The sequence below is a fragment of the Lagenorhynchus albirostris genome, chromosome 7 (assembly GCF_949774975.1).
Source record: "Lagenorhynchus albirostris chromosome 7, mLagAlb1.1, whole genome shotgun sequence".
Taxonomy (NCBI): Eukaryota; Metazoa; Chordata; class Mammalia; order Artiodactyla; family Delphinidae; genus Lagenorhynchus; species Lagenorhynchus albirostris.
In genome coordinates, this window is record NC_083101.1 from 14,281,737 (window position 1) to 14,302,758 (window position 21,022).

The 21,022-nt window shown below is 47.6% G+C and overlaps 1 protein-coding gene across 3 annotated transcripts in view; it reads left to right on the forward strand.

The window, feature by feature from the left end:
* The window catches only part of CDK5RAP2 (CDK5 regulatory subunit associated protein 2), a 182,320-nt gene that overhangs the window by 125,690 nt on the left and 35,608 nt on the right, over window positions 1-21,022 (forward strand). For all 3 annotated transcript variants that reach the window (XM_060154500.1, XM_060154498.1, XM_060154499.1), the window contains 3 exons: window positions 6,602-6,812; window positions 15,170-15,746; window positions 18,319-18,551. In XM_060154500.1, the coding sequence (XP_060010483.1) occupies window positions 6,602-6,812; window positions 15,170-15,746; window positions 18,319-18,551 (1,021 nt within the window). The remainder of the gene's footprint in view (window positions 1-6,601; window positions 6,813-15,169; window positions 15,747-18,318; window positions 18,552-21,022) is intronic.

Sequence of the window (21,022 nt, forward strand, 5' to 3'; positions counted from 1 at the left end):
GGCACATGGGCTCAGTAGTTGTGGCTTGCAGGCTCTAGAGCTCAGGCTCAGTAGTTGTGGCACACGGGCTCAGTTGCTCCACGGCATGTGGGATCTTCCCGGACCAGGGATCGAACCTGTGTCCCCTGCACTGGCAGGCGGATTCTTAACCACTGCGCCACCAGGGAAGTCCTAGGCCTCTTAAGTTATTATTTGTATGTTCATTCCACAAATAGATGTTGCGCACCTACTATATTACTAGTTCTTGTGCTCAAAGCTGTGGATAGAGTATGAATAAGAAATGCAGAATCCATGAGTTCTAAAGCTTATAGGCTGGTGCAGAAGATAGACGAAGAACAAGTAATTGCATAGGCATTTAATTATTATGGTCCTAATCTTTTGCTGAGGAGAATTCTGAGGGGGCAGTGAGTATATAACAGGGAAATCAAGGCCCGTTCTCCTGAGGAAGGCACATTTGATCTGAGTCCTGATGGATGTGTTGGGATTAGTGGGAGAGGTGGGGGTGGGCAAGAAAAAGTATTCTAGGCAGAGGAGATAGCATATGCCAAGGTCCTGAGGAGGAAGGAACAAAGCATTCTGAGGAACTGATAGGAGGTCTCTGTGGCTGCAGGTTGGGGGGTTGGGGAGGGGCAGTAACTCAGGCTGTAATAGTGCACAACATGTGGGCTGTGGTAAAGACTGTGACCTTGGCCATACGAGAACTGGGGAACAATTAAAATAGTTTTAAGCAGGAGCAGGGGTGTGTTGCCTGTTTTGGTGCAGTATGGCAAGTGGGTTAGAAAGGGCAAGAATGAGTGTGGGGAGACACCCCAGGAGGCTGTTTCTGTGGCCTGGATGATAGCTTACAGCATCTTGGAGTTGGGGGGTGGCCGCGGAGGATGAGAAGTGACAGAAGAATTCATAGATACTTTGGGAGTTGGAGTTAGTGGAACCTGGTGAGTGATGCAATTGGGCGAGGTGCATAAAGGGAATTTTATTTTATTTTATTTTATTTCTTATCATCCCCCCACCCCCATCACCCCCGCTGCTTTCCCCCCTTGGTGTCCATACATTTGTTCTCTACGTCTGTGTCTCAATTCCTGCCCTGCAAACCGGTTCATCTGTACCATTTTTCTAGGTTCCACATATATGTGCTGACATACGATACTTGTTTTTCTCTTGCTGACTTACTTCACTCTGTACGGCAGTCTCTAGATCCATCCATGTCTCTACAAATAACCCAATTTCGTTCCTTTTTATGGCTGAGTAATATTCCATTGTGTATATGCACCACATCTTCTTTATCCATTCGTCTGTCGTTGGATATTTAGGTTGTTTCCATGACCTTGCTATTGTAAATAGTGCTGCAATGAACATTGGGGTGCACGTGTCTTTTTGAATTATGGTTTTCTCTGTGTATATGCCCAGTAGTGGGATTGCTGGGTCATATGGTAATTCAATTTTTAGTTTTTTAAGGAACCTCCATACTGTTCTCCATAGTGGCTGTAACAATTTACATTCCCACCAACAGTGCAAGAGGGTTCCCTTTTCTCCACACCCTCTCCAGCATTTGTTGTTTGTAGATTTTCTGATGATGGCCATTCTAACTGGTGTGAGGTGATACCTCATTGTAGTTTTGATTTGCATTTCTCTAATAATTAGTGATGTTGAGCAGCTTTTCATGTGCTTCTTGGCCATCTGTATGTCTTCTTTGGAGAAATGGCTATTTAGGTGTTCTGCCCATTTTTGGATTGGGTTGTTTGTTTTTTTAATATTGAGCTGCATGAGCTGTTTATATATTTTGGAGATTAATCCTTTGTCCGTTGATTTCGTTTGCAAATATTTTCTCCCATTCTGAGGGTTGTCTTTTCGTCTTGTTTATGGTTTCCTTTGCTATGCAAAAGCTTTGAAGTTTCAATAGGTCCCATTTGTGTATTTTTGTTTTTATTTCCATTACTCTAGGAGGTGGATCAAAAAAGATCTTGCTGTGATTTATGTCAAAGAGTGTTCTTCCTATGTTTTCCTCTAAGAGTTTTATAGTATCCGGTCTTACATTTAGGTCTCTAATCCATTTCGAGTTTATTTTTGTGTATGGTGTTAGGGAGTTTTCTAATTTCATTCTTTTACATGTAGCTGTCCAGTTTTCCCAGCACCCACTTATTGAAGAGACTGTCTTTTCTCCGTTGCATATCCTTGCCTCCTTTGTCATAGATTAGTTGACCATAGGTGCGTGGGCTTATCTCTGGGCTTTCTATCTTGTTCCTTTGACCTATGTTTCTGTTTTTATGCCAGTACCATATTGTCTTGAGTACTGTAGCTTTGTAGTATAGTCTGAAGTCAGGGAGTCTGATTCCTCCAGCTCTGTTTTTTTCCCTCAAGACTGTTTTGACTATTTGGGGTCTTTTGTGTCTCCAAACAAATTTTAAGATTTTTTGTTCTAGTTCCATAAAAAATGCCATTGGTAATTTAATAGGGATTGCATTGAATCTGTAGATTGCTTTGGGTAGTATAGTCATTTTCAAAATATTGATTCTTCCAATCCAACAACATGGTATATCTCTCCATCAGTTGGTATCATCTTTAATTTCTTTCATCAGTGTCTCATAGTTTTCTGCATACAGGTCTTTTGTCTCCCTAGGTAGGTTTATTCCTAGGTATTTTATTCTTTTTGTTGCAGTGGTAAATGGGAGTGTTTCCTTAATTTCTCTTTCAGATTTTTCATCATTAGTGTATAGGAATGCATGAGATTTCTGTGCATTAATTTTGTATCCTGCAACTTTACCAAATTCATTGATTAGTTCTAGTAGTTTTCTGGTGGCATCTTTAGGATTCTCTATGTATAGTATCATGTCATCTGCAAACAGTGACAGTTTTACTTCTTCTTTTCCAACTTGTATTCCTTTTATTTCTTTTTCTTCTCTGATTGCCGTGGCTAGGATGTCCAAAACTATGTTGAATAATAGTGGTGAGGGTGGACATCCTTGTCTTGTTCCTGATCTTAGAGGAAATGCTTTCAGTTTTTCACCATTGAGAATGATGTTTGCTGTGGGTTTGTCGTATATGGCCTTTATTCGGTTGAGGTAGGTTCCCTGTATGCCCACTTTCTGGAGAGTTTCTATCATAAATGGGTGTTGAATTTTGTCAAAAGCTTTTTCTTCATCTATTGAGATGATCATATGGTTTTTCTCCTTCAATTTGTTAATATGGTTTATCACATTGATTGATTTATGTATATTGAAGAATCCTTGCATCCCTGGGATAAATCCCACTTGATCATGGTGTATGATCCTTTTAATGTGTTGTTGGATTCTGTTTGCTAGTATTTTGTTGAGGATTTTTGCATCTGTATTCATCAGTGATATTGGTCTGTAATTTTCTTTTTTTGTGGTATCTTTGTCTGGTTTTGGTATCAGGGTGATGGTGGCCTCATAGAATGAGTTTGGGAGTGTTCCTCCCTCTGCAGTTTTTTGGAAGAGTTTGAGAAGGATGGGTGTTAGCTCTTCTCTAAATGTTTGATAGAATTCACCGGTGAAGCCATCTGATCCTGGACTTTTGTTTGTTGGAAGATTTTTAATTACAGTTTCAATTTCATTACTTGTGATTGGTCTGTTCATATTTTCTATTTCTTCCTGGTTCAGTCTTGGAAGGTTATACCTTTCTAAGAATTTGTCCATTTCTTCCAGGTTGTCCATTTTGTTGGCATAGAGTTGGCTTGTTACAGTAGTCTCTTAGGATGCTTTGTATTTCTGCAGTGTCTTTTGTAACTTCTCCTTTTTCATTTCTAATTTTATTGATTTGAGTCCTCTCCCTCTTTTTCTTGATGAGTCTGGCTAATGGTTTATCAATTTTATCTTCTCAAAGAACCAGCTTTTAGTTTTCTTGATCCTTGCTATTGTTTTCTTTGTTTCTATTTCATTTATTTCTGCTCTGATCTTTATGATTTCTTTCCTTCTGCTAACTTTGGGTTTTGTTTGTTCTTCTTTCTCTAGTTCCTTTAGGTGTAAGGTTAGATTGTTTATTTGAGAGTTTTCTTGTTTCTTGAGGTAGGCTTGTATAGCTATAAACTTCCCTCTTAGAACTGCTTTTGCTGCATCCCATAGGTTTTGGATCATCGTGTTTTCATTGTCATTTGTCTCCAGGTATTTTTTGATTTCTTCTTTGATTTATTCAGTGATCTCTTGGTTATTTAGTAACGTATTATTTAGCTTCCATGTGTTTGTGTGTTTTACGTTTTTTTCCCTGTAATTCATTTCTAATCTCATAGCGTTGTGATCAGAAAAGATGCTCAATATGACTTCAGTTTTCTTAAATTTGCTGTGGCTTGATTTGTGACCCAAGATGTGATCTATCCTGAAGAATGTTCCATGCGCACTTGAGAAGAAAGTGTAATCTGCTGTTTCTGGGTAGAATGTCCTATAAATATCAATTAAATCTATCTGGTCTGTTGTGTCATTTAAAGCTTCTGTTTCCTTATTTATTTTCATTTTGGATGATCTGTCCATTGGTGTAAATGAGGTGTTAAAGTCCCCCACTATTACTGTGTTACTGTCGATTTCCTCTTTTATAGCTGTTAGCAGTTGCCTTATGTATTGAGGTGCTCCTATGTTGGTTGCATATATATTTATAATTGTTATATCTTCTTCTTGGATTGATCCTTTGATCATTATGTCGTTTCCTTCCTTGTCTCTTGTAACATTCTTTATTTTAAAGTCTATTTTATCTGATATGAGTATTGCTACTCCAGCTTTCTTTTGATTTCTATTGGCATGGAATATCTTTTTCCATCCCCTCACTTTCAGTCTGTATGTATCCCTAGGTCTGAAGTGGGTCTCTTGTAGACAGCATATAGATGGGTCTTGTTTTTGTATCCATTCAGCAAGCCTGTGTCTTTTGGTTGGAACATTTAATCCATTCACGTTCAAGGTAATTATCAATATGTATGTTCCTGTGACCCTTTTCTTAATTGTTTGGAGTTTGTTTTTGTAGGTTCTTTTCTTCTCTTGTGTTTCCCACTTCGAGAAGCTTCTTTAGCATTTGTTGTAGAGCTGGTTTGGCGGTGCTGAATTCTCTTAGCTTTTGCTTGTCTGTAAAGCTTTTGATTTCTCCATCAAATCTGAATGAGATCCTTGCCGGGTAGAGTAATCTTGGTTGTAGGTTCTTCCCTTTCATCACTTTAAGTATATCATGCCACTCCCTTCTGGCTTGTAGAGTTTCTGCTGAGAAATCAGCTGTTAACATTATGGGAGTTCCCTTGTATGTTATTTGTCGTTTTTCCCTTGCTGCTTTCAGTAATTTTTCTTTGTCTTTAATTTTTGCCAGTTTCATTACTATGTGTCTCAGCGTGTTTCTCCTTGGGTTTATCCTGTATGGGACTTGCTGCGCTTCCTGGACTTGAGTGGCTATTTCCTTTCCCATGTTAGGGAAGTTTTTGATTATAATCTCTTCAAGTGTTTTCCTGGGTCCTTTCTCTCTTCTCCTTCAGGGACCCCTATAATGTGAATGTTGTTGTGTTTAATGTTGTCCCAGAGGTCTCTTAAGCTGTCTTCATTTCTTATCATTCTTTTTTCTTTATTCTGTTCCGCAGCAGTGAATTCCACCATTCTGTCTTCCAGGTCACTTATTCATTCTTCTGCCTCAGTTATTCTGCTATTGATTTCTTCTAGTGTGGTTTTCATTTCAATTATTGTATTGCTCATCTCTGTTTGTTTGTTCTTTAATTCTTCTAGGTCTTTGTTAAACATTTCTTGCCTCTTCTCCATCTTTGCCTCCATTCTTTTTCCAAGGTCCTGGATCATCTTCACTATCATTGTTCTGAATTCTTTTTCTGGAAGGTTGCCTATCTCCACTTCATTTAGTTGTTTTTCTGGGGTTTTATCTTGTTCCTTCATCTGGTACATAGCCCTCTGCCTTTTCCTCTTGTAGTTCTTCTTGCTTCTGCTGTCTGCCCTCTGGTGGATGAGGCTGTCTAAGAGGCTTGTGCAGGTTCCCTCAGGGGATTTTAAAAATGGCTCCAGTTTTTGTCTGTGCAGCAAGTGGAGGGTGGTCTGGTTCCCCGAGACAGAGGTCGTCTGAGTGCTGGAGCTGTGGGATGCAGGCCTGGGGTGATAGAATGAAGGAGCCCAGCTTTCAGTTGACTTGGGAGGGCTGGTGGGCCGTCAGAAATGTGTAGGTTGGGCAGGTTCGGAGCTCTGGGCCTGAGAACTAGCCATGGGACTAGGCACCTAGTGGCCCCCGAACAGCTGAGTAAGGGGTGGTTCTGGTGGCCTGGTGGGGTGAGAGGCAGATTGACTTAGGCTTAGGAGAGGGTGGGAAGTGAGGCAATAGGTAAGGAGCTAGAAGACGTTTCCCAGAAGGTTGTGTGGGGAAAAGGACTGCCGTGTAGGGAGCATCTGGAACGTTCAGAGAGACACGGCCAGGCTTAAGAGGGTGTCAGGGAGGAACAGCTTGGCACTTGTCAGTCAGAGGAGGGACCTGCCAAGACACAGATCTGCAGGCCGGGGGACAAACGGAGGTGCCGTTATCTGGACAGGCACTTTGAGTCCTGTTTTGTAAGGTTGGCACGAGCGTGTTGACTGTGTGACCAGAGGAAGTGTATTCATTGTCTCCCTGGGTGTACTTTCAGGCCGTGAAGACGTCCCGCTTGCCCATCCTGATAAAAGCATCGCGGCCGCTAGGGAGTGTGTGCCAGCCCCCTGCCCCCCAGGAGGTGGTGGCCCGGCAGCAGGGGGAGCTGAAGGAGTTCAAAATGCACGACAAGCAACGCCACCAGCAGTTAATTCTGGCTGAAGCGGTGATGGAGGGGAGGCCAGCACCAGAAAAAGCGCTCCTGAAAGGTAAGCACCAAGGAAACCGTATCCTCTGCGAGAAGATGAACGGCGTGACAGGACGGCCAGAAACGTCAGCCGCGTTGTTTGGAATTGCAATACGTTTGAGTATAAATTTCATGAATTGCAGTGACTAATCTTGACTCTTGACAAATATACAATCGAGGGAACACGGTAAGGAAAGCTCATTTGTTGCTTTCATTTTATTCCAGAGGGGGCAGAGGGGGATGGTCGTGCTCCCAGGCCTGTGAGGTCACTGCCCCCTTCACTTGCAGTTGTCTGGGGACTCCATCTGTGGAGGCCTCAGTCCTCTTTGCAGGGTTCTCTGGATGGCCAGGCCGCAGTTGTTCGGGTTCTTCGGGGCTCATTCTAAACCCTACTGACCTTATGGCTTCTAGAAGTGACCTGCCTCCCTACTCACTTGGAATCTGCTGTCTTTGCTCTCCTGGGAGCTCCCCAAGTAGAGAGCCTTGGGGTTACAGAGCATCAGGGTGAGACTCCTAGACTTGGAGGGAGCACGTCAGTGGGATCCTCTAGCCCGAGACAGTGGTGCTTAAGAGATGTTGCCCCTTTGAGAGTCTGGGGGAGGCTGAGGGCCTTCTCATGCGTGGAGCACCGTCCATCATCTTTAGAGCGCTCGTGAATCCACAAGAGCACTTCTCTTGACTGCTGATTTTTTTTTTTTTTTTTTTTTTTTTTTTTTTTTTTTTTTTGGCGGTACGTGGGCCTCTCACTGTTGCGGCCTCTCCCTTTGCGGAGCACAGGCTCCCGACGCGCAGGCTCAGCGGCCGTGGCTGTCAGGCCCAGCTGCTCCGCAGCATGTGGGATCTTCCCAGACCGGGGCACGAACCCGAGTCCCCTGCATCGGCAGGCGGACTCTCAACCACTGCGCCACCAGGGAAGCCCTTGACTCCTGATTTTGAACTTCTGCTCTAAGCGAATGACAACAGCATGCAATAACAAGAACGGCAACAGTGGTCTTCTATGTATTTATTCGGAAAGGATGTATCAGGTCCTCCTGTGTGCCAGGCACTGGGGAGATAGTGAACAAAAGAGACCGAGTCTGTGTCCAGCTTGTATATCACAGGGGTAGGAAGACAGTAAGCCGTGAGCAGATGTATCGTGTGTGAAATGATCGGTGCTGTGGAGGGAGATAAAGCTGGTGAAGGACACGGGTAACGTGGAGCGGGGGTCGGGTTTGCTAAGGTACGTGGAGTCGTAGAGAGCGCCTCCCCGATGAGGCGATATTCGGGCGGAACCAGGAGGAGAAGGGGTCAGGGTGGTGGTAGACCCGCTAGGCCCTCATAGGCAGTCTAGGGCTTTGTCTTTTACTCCGGGTAAGGTTGGAAACGGCCAGAGGGTTTTGAGCAGCGGAGTCACGTGATCTGACTTATGCTTTAAAGCAGGGGTTGGCAAACTGTGTCCTGTGGACCAGGCTCGCTGTGGGTTTTTGTAAAGTTTTATGGGAGCACAGCCCCCTGCATTCATTTGCGCGTTGTCTGTGATGGCCTTTGCGCTGTGATGCAGGGTTGAGTAGTTGTGATGGAGACCCCGGGGCTTGCAGTCTCAAATATTCGTTATTTGGCTTTTGAAGAAAAGTAGGCAGGCCTCTGCTTTAAAGGATCACTTTTTTAAAAAAAATAATTTTATTTATTTATTCATTTATTTATTTAATTTTGGCTGCGCTTTGGGTCTTCGTTGCTGCGTATGGGCTTGCTCTAGTTGCAGCGAGCAGGGGCAACTCTTCATTGCAGTGCACGGGCTTCTCATTGCGGTGGCTTCTCTTGCTGCGGAGCACAGGCTCGAGGCGTGTGGGCTTCAGTAGCTGTGGCACGCGGGCTCAGTAGTTGTGGCGCGTGGGCTTTGTTGCTCCACGGCATGTGGGATCTTCCCGGACCAGGGCCCGAACCTGTGTCCCCTGCATTGGCAGGCGGATTCTTAACCACTGAGCCACCAGGGAAGTCCTAAAGGATCACTTTTAATGTGAACCATGGGAAGGATGTCATACCCTGAGGTGGAAGGATTGAGGAGAGCCAGGCTTGGAGGGCCTCAGGGGTCTGGTTTGGAACTCTTGAGATGCCTGTTGGAGGAGAGGTCTGGGCCCAGGTCAGCATGTTGCGGTATTTGAAGCTCTGAGGCTTGGAGACAAAGGAGGTAGGTCTGGGAACCGAGCCTGGGCCTGAGAAGGAACAGCCAGTGGGGTGGGCAGCCCAGGGAGCATGGCCTCCCGAAGCCGAGTGGGGAGCAGATTAGCTATGTCGGATATGCTAGTGAGACAAGTAAGTCAAGGACTGGGGCTTGGCCTTGGGATTTAGCGTTGGGGGAGTCCTTTGGGGACCTTGAAGGGCGCTGTTTCCATGGAGCGGGGAGGGCTACTGGCGTGGGTTCCGGAGAGAATGGAGGAGAGAAATTGGATACAAGAATAGGCAACTCAGCGGGGGGGGGGGGTTGCCATAGAGGGGTGGAGAGGAGCAGGGCAGTCGGGGGCCACGGTGGCCATGAATCTCGAGGGATTCCATGAATCGGGACGGTGGGTGTCTGCAGGAAGGCGGGTGTCGTCAGTGGTGTAGTCTCACAGCATGAGCTGTGAAGCCGGAGTTTTTAGGGAAGAGAGAGAATGGTCTGGAAGTGTCCTTGAAGAGCAGAGGTGCTCACACATTTCCAGGTCCATAGTACAAGGGAGAGAAGCATCCACTCCTGGGGAGGTTGCAGGAGAAGCAGTGTTTGCTGAGGAAGGGTTGGAGACAGGGGTGGCCGATTGCGTCCGAGCGGGGGGGTTTTCAGAGCGGTTCCGGCCTGGGAGGTGCCTGGGGGCCTCGGCCTGCCCGTGGTGGTAAAATAAAATGAGTGCCCGTTACTGGCTGAGCCCCGCTGTCCGCTTTCCGTGATCTTGTCGAATCTCCTGACAGTCCCCTGAGGCAGGGACGCTAATTGTTCCCGTTTGATCGTTGAGGCAGCAGTTTCAGAGATAAAGGGACTTGGCTGCGGTCACACTGTTGCCGGCATCCCAACCCGGATCGGAACCAGCCTGCCTGATTGCAGAGCCTTTACTTTTCCTCTGCTGTTTCTGGGAGCCTAGTATATGATACCGTGCGTATGGCTTTTACGATGAGCCGCGTAGCCAGAGGTATTTTCTGTTTAATCTTAGGTTCTCTTTTGGGTTTACCACAGTTGAGGTTTTAAGATAAGTTGGGCTTTGGTAGGATTGCTCTTCCCTCCCTCCTTCCTTTCCCAGCGTCCTTCATCCATCCATCTACCCATCCAGGCACCCATTCACTCATGCAGTGAATGTTCCCCGAGCGCCTGCTGTGTTCCTGGCCTCACGCACAGGGTGTAGGGGAGAGGCAGGAAGAAGATGCAGTCTCCGCCTTCTGAGGGCTCCCTGTCTCCTGGGGCGGGGACCGCGGCAAAGGTGGCTGAGCCGCACAGGGGCCCTGGCACCTTGCCCAGGGCTTGCCATTTGTGCTTAACAGTGTTTTGATTTCTTGCTGAGACCCTGGGGTGCCTCAGCCAGGGGCTACTTCTGCAGCTGCCTGGAAGGCCCCGGAGGCCCCTCTTCTTGGGAAAAGCGGGCATGAGTCTATAGAATTCATTTTCTCACTCATGGTTTTAGAAGAGCCTGGACTTAAACCGTTTCAGACAAGCTGCAGTATATTTATGCTTTTTATGTCCTGTTATGGCAGCTCGATAGATTAATTTTATCTTATGAATTGCATTTTGCCTCCCCAGTGTTTTTATTTTCCCTGTTGTATCTTTGTGTTCTTCTTAGTTGCTTGGCTAAGTTTCAGGCCTGTGGTTTTATCTGGTTTTCTTTCTCTTTGTGGATGCCTGTAGCCCAGCCCCTCGTGGGAGCAGCCTACCAGGACCAGGACAGCCTGGGAGAGCAAGAAGGACTCAAAGCCACGCTGTGTGTCTGGAGAGACAAGGAAAGGGACAGGGATCAGCAGGCCAGCTGCGAGACCGGTCAGAATTCCCCCCCTGGCCTCTTGAACAGCTACTTTGTGTCGGGCACCATTTGGGGTGTTTTATACAAAAATTATTACTAAGCCCTGCAACAGCCATCCTAGGGCGTGTTCCCATGTAACACTTGAGGAGGCTGAGGGTTTTGAGAGTCAAGGTATAGTAGGGTGTCGGAGCTTATAGTCCGTTTGTCTGACACTTTTCTACCAGGCAGTGGGGCTGGGCTCTGGTGGTTCAGCCTCAGAGGACTCAGGGCCTGCCCTCAGGGGCCTCGCCCTCAGCCAGCCGTCCTCAGCATCCCTGCAGTGCTGGCTGTTGTTAGGTGTGCACGGTTGGCCTCCCGCTGCCCGGGGGTGGGGTGGACGAGGGGCAAGCCTGAGCTGACACCTGGTTTGGGGGTTTGTCAGGTGGGTCAGAGACATGGGCAAGGCCCCAGGCAAGCTGTATCCTTCTTAGAATTATGAAGTATCGCAGGCATACAAATAAGCACAAAGAATAATAACAATATTCATGATCCCAGTCAACCACGAACAGATGCTTAACATTTTTTCTTTTACCTTAGATTCTTTTTTCCCCTCTTAATTTAAAAAAAAAAAAATCACCATTAAGGCGGCCCTGATTCACTCTGTAAGAAATCATTGTCTTCAGGATCCTAAATTTGTCATGGGGTGGCCGTGGGGAAGGACAGTCTCTGGGGAAATACTGAGCTGTGGGCCCTGTTCCCAATGGCGTATGCTTCCCAAGGCCTGCAGTCAGTACACCGAATGCGTGGTCACAGGCTTCCGCGTGCGTTCTGGGCTTTGAGGAGGAAGCCACTCCCCCAGATAATCAAGTGCCCTTCAGCTGAATTGTGGGAAGGTCCCAAGCGGCCCTGTTTCCTGTAATGTAAATGAATGGCCCTGGGGACAGCTTCTGATTCCTCGTTTGTGGTTAGTTGGTTACTAGAGGCTTCTCGACTGACTGGCAGCTTCCCCTTTCCTCTCAAATCCCCATCGTTAGTGACCTTTTTTCCTTCTTACTGTGCTTTTGCCTCCTCCTGAATTTCCTCCCTTTATTTTTTTTTATTTATTTTTTAATTTTTTGCGGTATGCGGGCCTCTCACTGTTGCGGCCTCTCCCATTGCGGAGCACAGGCTCCGGACTTGCAGACCCAGCGGCCATGGCTCACGGGCCCAGCCTCTCCGCGGCATGTGGGATCTTCCCGGACCGGGGCACGAACCTGCGTCCCCTGCATCGGCAGGCGGACTCTCAACCACTGCGCCACCAGGGAAGCCTGATTTCCTCCCTTTAACTGTTGCCCAGCTGATGCCTCATCCTTCTGGTCTCTGCTTAAGCGTCACTTTCCAGGGAAGGCCTTCCTGAACATTCCCATCAGCCCGCCACGTCTTGGTCTCGTAGCGACTTTGCTCAGTGACTGCCCTGCACGAGGCTGGAACTGCCTGTGAGGGCTTCACTGCTGGCTCTTCCTCAGTAGCTCCTGGGCAGAAACTGGAGAAATGGATGAAGGGGGCGCCACAGTCATTACTGGCCTTCACATCAAGGGTTGAGGACTGTCTTTCCTTGTTATGCCCCCCCTGAGATGGGGACCCCAGTTGCAGGAGGGATATATCAGGAGACAGTATTCAGACGGTTGGACCACCAGGCTTGGACAGCTGCTTACTTGCCCTGAACCTTGGGCAAGTTCTTATCTCTAAACCTCAACTCCCTCTTTTGTAAAATGGGGTTATGAGTGATGCCTCACAGGGTTGTTGTGACGATCAAGTGGACAGCATAGGTGAGGAGCTGGGTGCCTGGGCCAGGTCCCAGCACATAGCTATGTGTCCTGACGCCTTGATACACCTGCAGGTTCACACTGTACACTACGGCTTATAATCCTCCATCTCTCACACTCTCTATGCAGTGATTTTTTTTAATGAAAAAATCCTCCTTTGGACCTTTATTGAGGGCTGTGGAGCGGAGAATGCAAAGCCGCATCGCCATGCTGATGTGAGCTGTGAGACTTGCCATATACTGGCCTGGGAGCCTAGGAGTCAGATCCTTGCCTCTGCAAAGTCACAAATTGCTGTTGGTTAGGGACACTTCTCAAGTCAAAATTACGAGTGTCAAGTGTCTGAGTGTGTTTAAGGAGCAGAGTTTAAAGTGGAGGTCTAAGTGTGGACGTGAGGATGAACCTCCCACTCACGATGAGGGTGTGTGTGTGTGTGCGCGCGTGCATGTGTGTGTGTCTAAACAGTCTGTGTCACAAAAGGACACGTGTACAGGGCTTACATTTGTCTTTGCCTCATGATTACTGAACGAAAGTCATCAAAACTGATCTTTATTCCCATGCGTGAACATCACTTCTTGCCATGAAATTCCATTATCGTGAGGTTGTTATAGCAAAGATATTTCCTTATCTTGGAGTGTGATTCACTGGAAAAAAGCCTTGTTGAGATTTCTCCCTCTGTGTCTCTTACACTCGTTCAGCCAGCAGGACTTACTGGGTACCTTCTCTGCTCCAGGTCCCATGCCAGACACTGGAGAAGCAGGTGAATGACGTGGTCTCCACCCTAAAGGACCTCAAGAGATGAGTTTTTCTAACACATTTTGTGCACTAAAAATGCTCTATCAGGAGTGCTTCCTTGAGGTCCCGTGGCAGCAGCTTTCTAAAATAAAAAAGTGTATTTTATGGTATTTGCATCATGGGCAGAGAGACAAGGATGGGCTTAAAGCCACGAGGAGCAGCCGCAGAACCCAGAAATTGGAATGTGCAGCCTGACAGGGGTTTGTAGGTGCCTTTCCTTCTGAGAGGTCTCCTAGGTCAACGCATCCAACCCACACTGCCGCCCTGGCAGTGTTTCCCCAAGTCCACAAGCCTTTGTTCGCGAGCCTCCTGTGATAGGCATCCTCTTCCATCTTTGAACACCTTCAGGGAAGCAAAGGATATTCGTATTAGTTGGTCTCCTTGGCTGCCGTGTGCCAGACACTGTTAGCCTTCTTGCGGGTATTGTCCCATTTGATCCTGAAAACAAAACAGAAGCCTTAGGCTTCGCGGTAATTGATGTTCTCTCCATTTTGCAAATGAAGCTCCTGAGGCTCAGAGAGGCTGAGTCACTTGCCTAAGGTCACGCAGCTAGTAAGCGGCAGAGCCAGAGCTTGAAACCAGATCCATTGGATTTCAGAGATGGGTTTTTCTACTACATTCTGCTGCTTCTTAAGTATTCAAACCGCTCCTTGTATCGAGCTGAGCTTTCCCTGGACAGCAGGCATTGTGGTATGTGGTTAAGGATAGAAGCTCTAGACTCAGGCCCGACCTTGAAACCTCACAACAAGCACATAAGACATCTCTTTGGGGAAACTGAGGCTCTGGGCAGTGAGTTACTTGCCTAACGCTGTGCAGCCAGCAAGTAGCAAAGCTGGGTATGCGCCCTCTTCTCTTTGGCTTCACAGCTGCGTATTCTTTCTGCAGTACCATTCTGCCTCCCACAGGAGTTCGGCCACACACCTGGGGATTTAAACTAGCTGTAAGGAGATGTTTCCTGGTAGGATTGTGAGTCAGTGGAACAGCCTGCTACAGGGGACATCATGGCATCCCCGGAAACACGTCGATGTGGAAATGAGAGGACGACTCTCATCTGCTGTGGATTTTAGAATTACTGGGTTTTGATGTTCCTTCACTCATTCCCCAGTATTTTTTCAGCCCTTCATTTACACCAGGTCTGGGCTGGGTACTGAACAAGGCACTGAGAATGTGAAGATGTAAGGCCAGTCCCTGCTGGGAAGGAACTTGCAGTCCAGGGAGGGAGAGAGGAACCCAAGTAACTAAGTGCTGTGTAAATAAATGAATAAGCCAATTGCCAGTCATACGCTAGCACCGAGCACATGGTACGTCTGTCTCGGGTGTTGTGTATGAGGCGCTGTGGAAGCACAGAGGGGAGTGACTGTTTTGCATAGCTTGAAGATGGGCTTGCAGAGGGGAGAAAATCAGATCTAGGTGTTGAGGGATGAAGAGTTCACTGAGGAGGAGTCAAGGAGGGAGCCAGGTGTATTACAGGCAGGGGGAACAGGACATGCAAAAGCATGGAGGCGTGAGCAGCCTGGTGTGTGCAGGGAATTATGGTTAATTTAGTAGGGACTCTCCATCGGTGGTGCCAGGGGTTGCCTGGAAGTAGATCAAGCAGGGTCTCAGATGCTGTGAGAAGAAGTTTCGATTTAGGGGGGAGTTGGTGGTTATCGTGGTTGAATTCACTTTTTAGAACAGTCGCTCTGAGGAAGAGGACGGATTGAGAGGGAAGGCCAAGAGCCAGAGGGGTTGGTGGGAGGCTCCCGCAGTGGTTTCTGCTTGGCGGTGGCTGTGAGGAAGGACCGAGGGGATGGATTTCGGCAGTGGAGATGGAGACACCGACATAAATGTGTTTTGATTTTCAGACTCCGAAATTTACCAGCCTGATGACCTTGCCATCTTTCCACCATGCGAAGAGAATCCTTCTGAAGACATTCCAGATGCCACTTCCGTAGCTACATACTTGAGTCCTAAGAGTCAGTTTTCCGCTAAAGTCAGTGTGGTTGAGACCGATCAGCTGGAGAACAGCGATACCTCAAATGATAAAGAAACCTTAAAACGGAAAATCTGTGACTTGGAAACCGAGCTCGAGGTCTACCGGAACTTCATAATGCAGCTTCAAAAGCACTCCCAGTTCAGTGAGGCCATCATCACAGTTTTGTGTGGGAGAGAAGGGGCCCAGGATGGCTTGAACAAGTCCAAGGGCAGTACCGACGAAGAAGAAATGACCTTTTCAAGTTTGCACCAAGTACGTTATGTGAAACACATGAAAATCCTCCACCCGCTGGCCCCAGAGATGATTGACAGCAGGGCGCTGGAGAGTCTCAGACTGCAGCTGGTGGACCAGGAATATGAGCTGCAGAAGGAGCAGAATTTGAACATGGAACTTTCCGGTGAAATCCATAACCTGCAGAATAAGTTCAGAGATCTCTCACCCTCAAGGTACGTCCCACCTGTCTTCTCCCACGTTTAAGCCTGCAGTTCCCCAACTTGCCACTAGATGGGCGCCCCCGAGCTAAAAGGGAACGCTGCCCTGTGATGGGGGTCCGGTGTGTGCTGGGGAAGGCTTGAAGGCACCGTTAAGGCAGCTACGCCTGCGGGGAAGTGACATGTGAGGACACAAGGCACAGTGACTGTGCACATACTAGTCTGTGTCTTCTGAAACTGGCCAAGCAGGTTTTGCCCTCCTCAGGTTGGCGACTCGGGGTTAAAGGTTTTATACCAGTCACTTGGTGAGTTATAGTAAGTTTGCCGAATGGCAGTGTTTACCCCTGACCCTGTTAATGGCTTTTACTGTGCTGACAGGGGGGTGGTGAGGTGGAGGGGTTCGGCGTGGAGAGGGCGGTGCTGAAACTGATGTCCTAGGCAGGGTGGGAGGAAAGTAAATACTGGCCACATCTTTACCCTTCAAGGTCATCTTAGAGAAATAAGCCTTTGTTGAAAGAGAAGAATCCTCAGGCCACGAAGATACGTTTTACGGGCATAGATATATACAGTTTTGCTTCACGAAATTCGACAAACATGGGATCATTTGTAAAGCTGACCTTCACTGGACACTAATTTGAGACAAACACATTGTTTTGAATTGTCAGGAGCCAGGGTGCATGTTTCAAGACCTCCCAGACCGTGTGGTTGAAGGCAGCTGGTATTTAGTGAGAGGCAGTTGGGTCAGACCCCTGGTTAGGCATTTTTCTTACTTGACCCTCACAGTCACCTGAGAACAAGGTGTTCTTTTTTTTTTTTTTTTTTTTTTGCGGTACGCGGGCCTCTCACTGCTGTGGCCTCTCCCGTTGTGGAGCACAGGCTCCAGACGCGCAGGCCCAGCGGCCATGGCTCACGGGCCCAGCCGCTCTGCAGCACGTGGGATCTTCCCGGACCGGGGCACGAACCCGTGTCCCCTGCATCGGCAGGCGGACTCTCAACCACTGTGCCACCAGGGAAGCCCAGAATGAGGTGTTCTTAAACTGTGTGTTTGTAGGTGAGGAAACGGGGCCCCAGAGAGGCTGCCGTGACTGAGAAGGTGGCCTGGGAGGGTTCGCAGAGCCAGCTGGTCCGGTCCACGGTACCCTGTGCTGATGCTTGGGCTCTTTCTCGTCCATTAAACCGGCCCCACCTGCAGTGCTGCTGTCACGTGATCTCTCTGTGCTTACGTGGGGTTGAAGGTGGTCGCCAATCATTGTTTCAGGGAACAGGGAACACGGCGAACGGAAGGGTCAGGGTCTCTGGCAAGCCACTCTGTGGCCAGCTTCCTGCGCCCACAGTTGGTAAGGAAGACAGAGCCACGCTTTCCTGAACTTGCGTTTTTCTCACTGCCGACTAATATTTGTGGGCTCACATAGGGAAGGACGGATGTGGCATCAGGAGGCGGTGTTGTATGGACAGAGTTGGGCTTTTTTTTTTTTTAACACCTTTATTGGAGTATAATTGCTTTACAGTGTTGTGTTAGTCACTGCTGTATAACAAAGTGAATCAGCTATATGTATACATATATCCCCACATCCCCACCCTCTTGCGTCTCCCTCCCACCCTCCCTATCCCACCCCTCTAGGTGGTCACAAAGCACCGAGCTGATCTCCCTGTGCTATGCGGCTGCTTCCCACTAGCTATCTGTTTTACATTTGGTAGTGTATATATGTCCATGCCACTCTCTCACTTCGTCCCAGCTTACCCTTGCCCCTCCCCGTGTCCTCAGGTCCATCCTCTACGTCTGCGTCTTTATTCCTGTCCTGGCCCTAGGTTCATGAGAACCATTTTTTTTTTTAGATCCCATATATATGTGTTAGCATACGGTATTTGATTTTCTCTTTCTGACTTACTTCACTCTGTATGACAGGCTCTAGGTCCATCCCCCTCACTGCAGATAACAGAGTTGGGCTTTGAAGGCAGAGCTGTGTTTGAGTGAGATGTCTTCACTGTTTAACCAACCTGCCATGTCCAAGAGTCCGTTTCCTCTCCTGTAAACGGGGTGTTCATACAGTTGTTGCGAGATTGAGAGGAACAGATAACTTATAAGAAAAACACTTGATTCAGTGGCTGACAGGTCGTAGACCCTCCGTAAATGGGAGTTAGGATTATGATTATCCTCTGACCTTTCACGTGAGAGGAGAGGGTCCTGTTTTTGTTTTCCTGCCTTACAGTTTCTTTTCTGTCCTTTGTGAGAATTTGTGCTGGGTCCCCTGACCCTTGGAGCGCTCGTTTCTACAATTCGGACTAGTATTTTTGAAGAGTGAGTGGAAACTAATTGTTCTCCTGAGTCCTTGCCAATCTGTACTTTAATTGGGGGCTTCGTAAGGTTAAAAATATTGCAGAGCAACCTTTGTTCCAGCATTTGTTGGCTGTTTTGAAATCGAAGGAGGAGTGACCTTGTACAGTTGCAATTTTTCTGAAAGTATAGATACTTGCATAGCTGCAGGCTTTTCAAAATTGTGCTCTGTCATTTCTCCAATTAGTGTTAAAGTCGTGGAAATTCAATTCTAAAACAGTCCAAGCATTTTCTTTTCCCTCCTTTTATCAGATATGATTCGTTAGTTCAGGCCCAAGCCAGGGAGCTCTCCCTTCAACGACAGCAGATTAAGGACAGCCACGGCATCTGTGTCGTTTATCGTCGGCACATGAACGCCATGATCAAGGCCTTTGAGGAGCTGCTGCAGGCCAGCGACGTGGGTTGCCGTGTGGCCGAGGGTTTCCAGGAGCAGCTGAGTCAGTGCGCGGAGCTGCTGAGGCAGTTGGAAAATCTGTTTCTCAAGGGTAAGTGGGGCGAGGGACTGCGGGTCTTAAGACCCATCAGGAATTGATCCAGGACTTCTTGGAGGGCCCCAGGAGGAACGGACTCCTTGGCCTCTCCTTCCACCCCTCTGCCCTGATGAGATGATGGCAGAGCCCCAATGGCTGCTGCTTCCTCCTGGTGGCCACTTCCGCGTGGTTGGCAGTCTGCAGTGTTCCAAACCTGGGGTCCAGTGGAGGGGCCTCGGGGGCCAGGCTGGTGAGGCGTGGCCACATGGTTGCCAGTTCCTCCAAATTTTCAAGAGAAGATGGAACCCGGGGTTTGGCAGGTAAAGACTTATGGATTTTAAATGTTGGCAGCAACAAACAAAACAAACAAATAAGAAAACCCAAACTTTCATTGGTTAACAGCATATTCAAGGGTCAGAGGTGGTCAGAGAAAGGATGAAAGAAAACCTTTGCTGCATGCTAGGTACTTGAATAGATGTTATCGCATTACAATTAAAAAATAATAATTTGCATTTTTTTGAGATCTCAACAGAGATCTCCCTTATACCTTCATCCAGCTTCATCCGTTTTGCCATGTTTGCTCTCTCATTCTCTTTTTCTCTCTAGATAGACACACACATACATATGCGCGCGCGCGCGCACACACACACACACACACACACACTCTCTCTCTCTCTCTCTCTCTCTCTCTCTCTCTCTCTCTCTCTCTCTCTCTCTCTCTCTCTCTCTCTCTCTCTCTACTGATAATCTTTCCCAACCCTCTGAGAGTGGTTGCGGTTGCTCCTTCTCCCTTGGGGAATCTCGTCCTCCCTTGGCTCCTAAGAGGACACTGTTCGGAGTCAGTACTCCCGCCCACCCGACTGGCTGCCCCTTTGAAGCCCTGCCATCGGCGCCGGTTCCAGATCTGAGCGGGTTTCCCCCTCCCTGCCGCCACGGCTCCAGCTGGCTGCCGTCACCTCGCCTGGGTGGTTGCAGTCCTCTCCTCTGGCCTCTGTGCTTCCACCCTTGTCCCACAGCGGTCCGTTTTCACTGTAGCCAGAGTGGCCTTTACAAAGTGTAAGTCAGGTCATGACCGCTCTCTGCTCAGCATCAAAGCCTTTCCTTTGTGAGTCATGAGGGTCAAGTTAAATCATGGACGTGAGACCTTGGCAGAGTGCGTGGCTCGGTGCATGGCCCTGGAGTCCTGAGTGCTTACTCGCATCTGTACTTGTGAGCCTGGGGGCTTCATCCTCAGAACAACTTGATTTATGTGAGGAACTTGGCCTTAACAGAGGGAGGTCAGTTGCTCAAAGTCACAACTGACATGGCAGAACCTGGATTTGACCTCAGTCTTCGTGCCTTCATACATCCACACAGATGGGTCACGAGGGTCCACGTGTGTTCAGTGTGATGCCAAGATAGAACGTGGGGGTAGTTTGGCCTTCTGGGCTCCGGGAATGTTTTTCCTCCATTTTTAAGAAGGGCCCAGCCGCTTAGGTGCGTCGCAGGCTGATTTTCTAGTACCAGCTCCCGGGACCTCTGACACAGGAGCACTTGACTTTTTCCAGCTTTAGGAAATCTACTTTTATTCTGGCTAAGGTTTCCCAAATAAGCTAGTTTCCATTTTATTATTGGAGGGATAAGTGGGTCCTCAAGAGAGAGCTGTGTCTTCCCGGCCCGAGGCATTTTCCATCTGTCTCTTTTCTTCCTACAGGCCCTCAACCTGGGAGTGGGAGGCTGAGAGAGACTGCCTCTGGCACCAGATGCCCTCCCTCCCTCATCCACCCGCCTCCCCTTGATTTATTTTTTAGTTATTTACCTTGACAGACCCAAGGAGATCTCACTTCTTGTTTCCTATGGGTCTGGAAGCAGAAGCATTTCGGGCTTAGCAGGCAACACAAACACAGAACTTAATTCTCTTCTACAAAAGGCATAAAAGTCTCAGGAGCCTCACTACAGCAGCTCTTTTTCTTAGAGAATAAAATGTAACAGAGGTGGGTCTTTCTGGGATGCCATCTGAAGAGTCTGGCTCCTGAATTATGAAATGAGCTTACCATAAAGTAATTTTATATTTGAGGTAGTTGCGTAGCATGAGTTCTTAAAAAATTTAAATGTAGCCCTTTTTTTTTTTATTAATACAAAACGGTACATGCTTATTGTGGGATAGCAGATGAGCGAATACTCCCATAATTTTATCATTTATACAGCAAAACATGAACACCCTGGAGTGTATACTCTCCAGACCTTTTTTATACATATGTGTATTTTTGGTGGAAGTAGGACGCTTTGCAACCTCTCCCTTTGTTCAATTATAGATAATAAATGTTAATCTACGTTGTAGGTTTTAGTGGCTGCAGAGCATTCTTTTGTATGAATGTACCATAATTAATCATTCCCCATTAGATGGATATTTAGTTCGTTTCCAGTTTGGGGCTATGATAAAGGACAATGGATTGGAATCTTTGTGCATATCCTTGCTATTTCTTTAATGATTTTTTTTTTTTTTT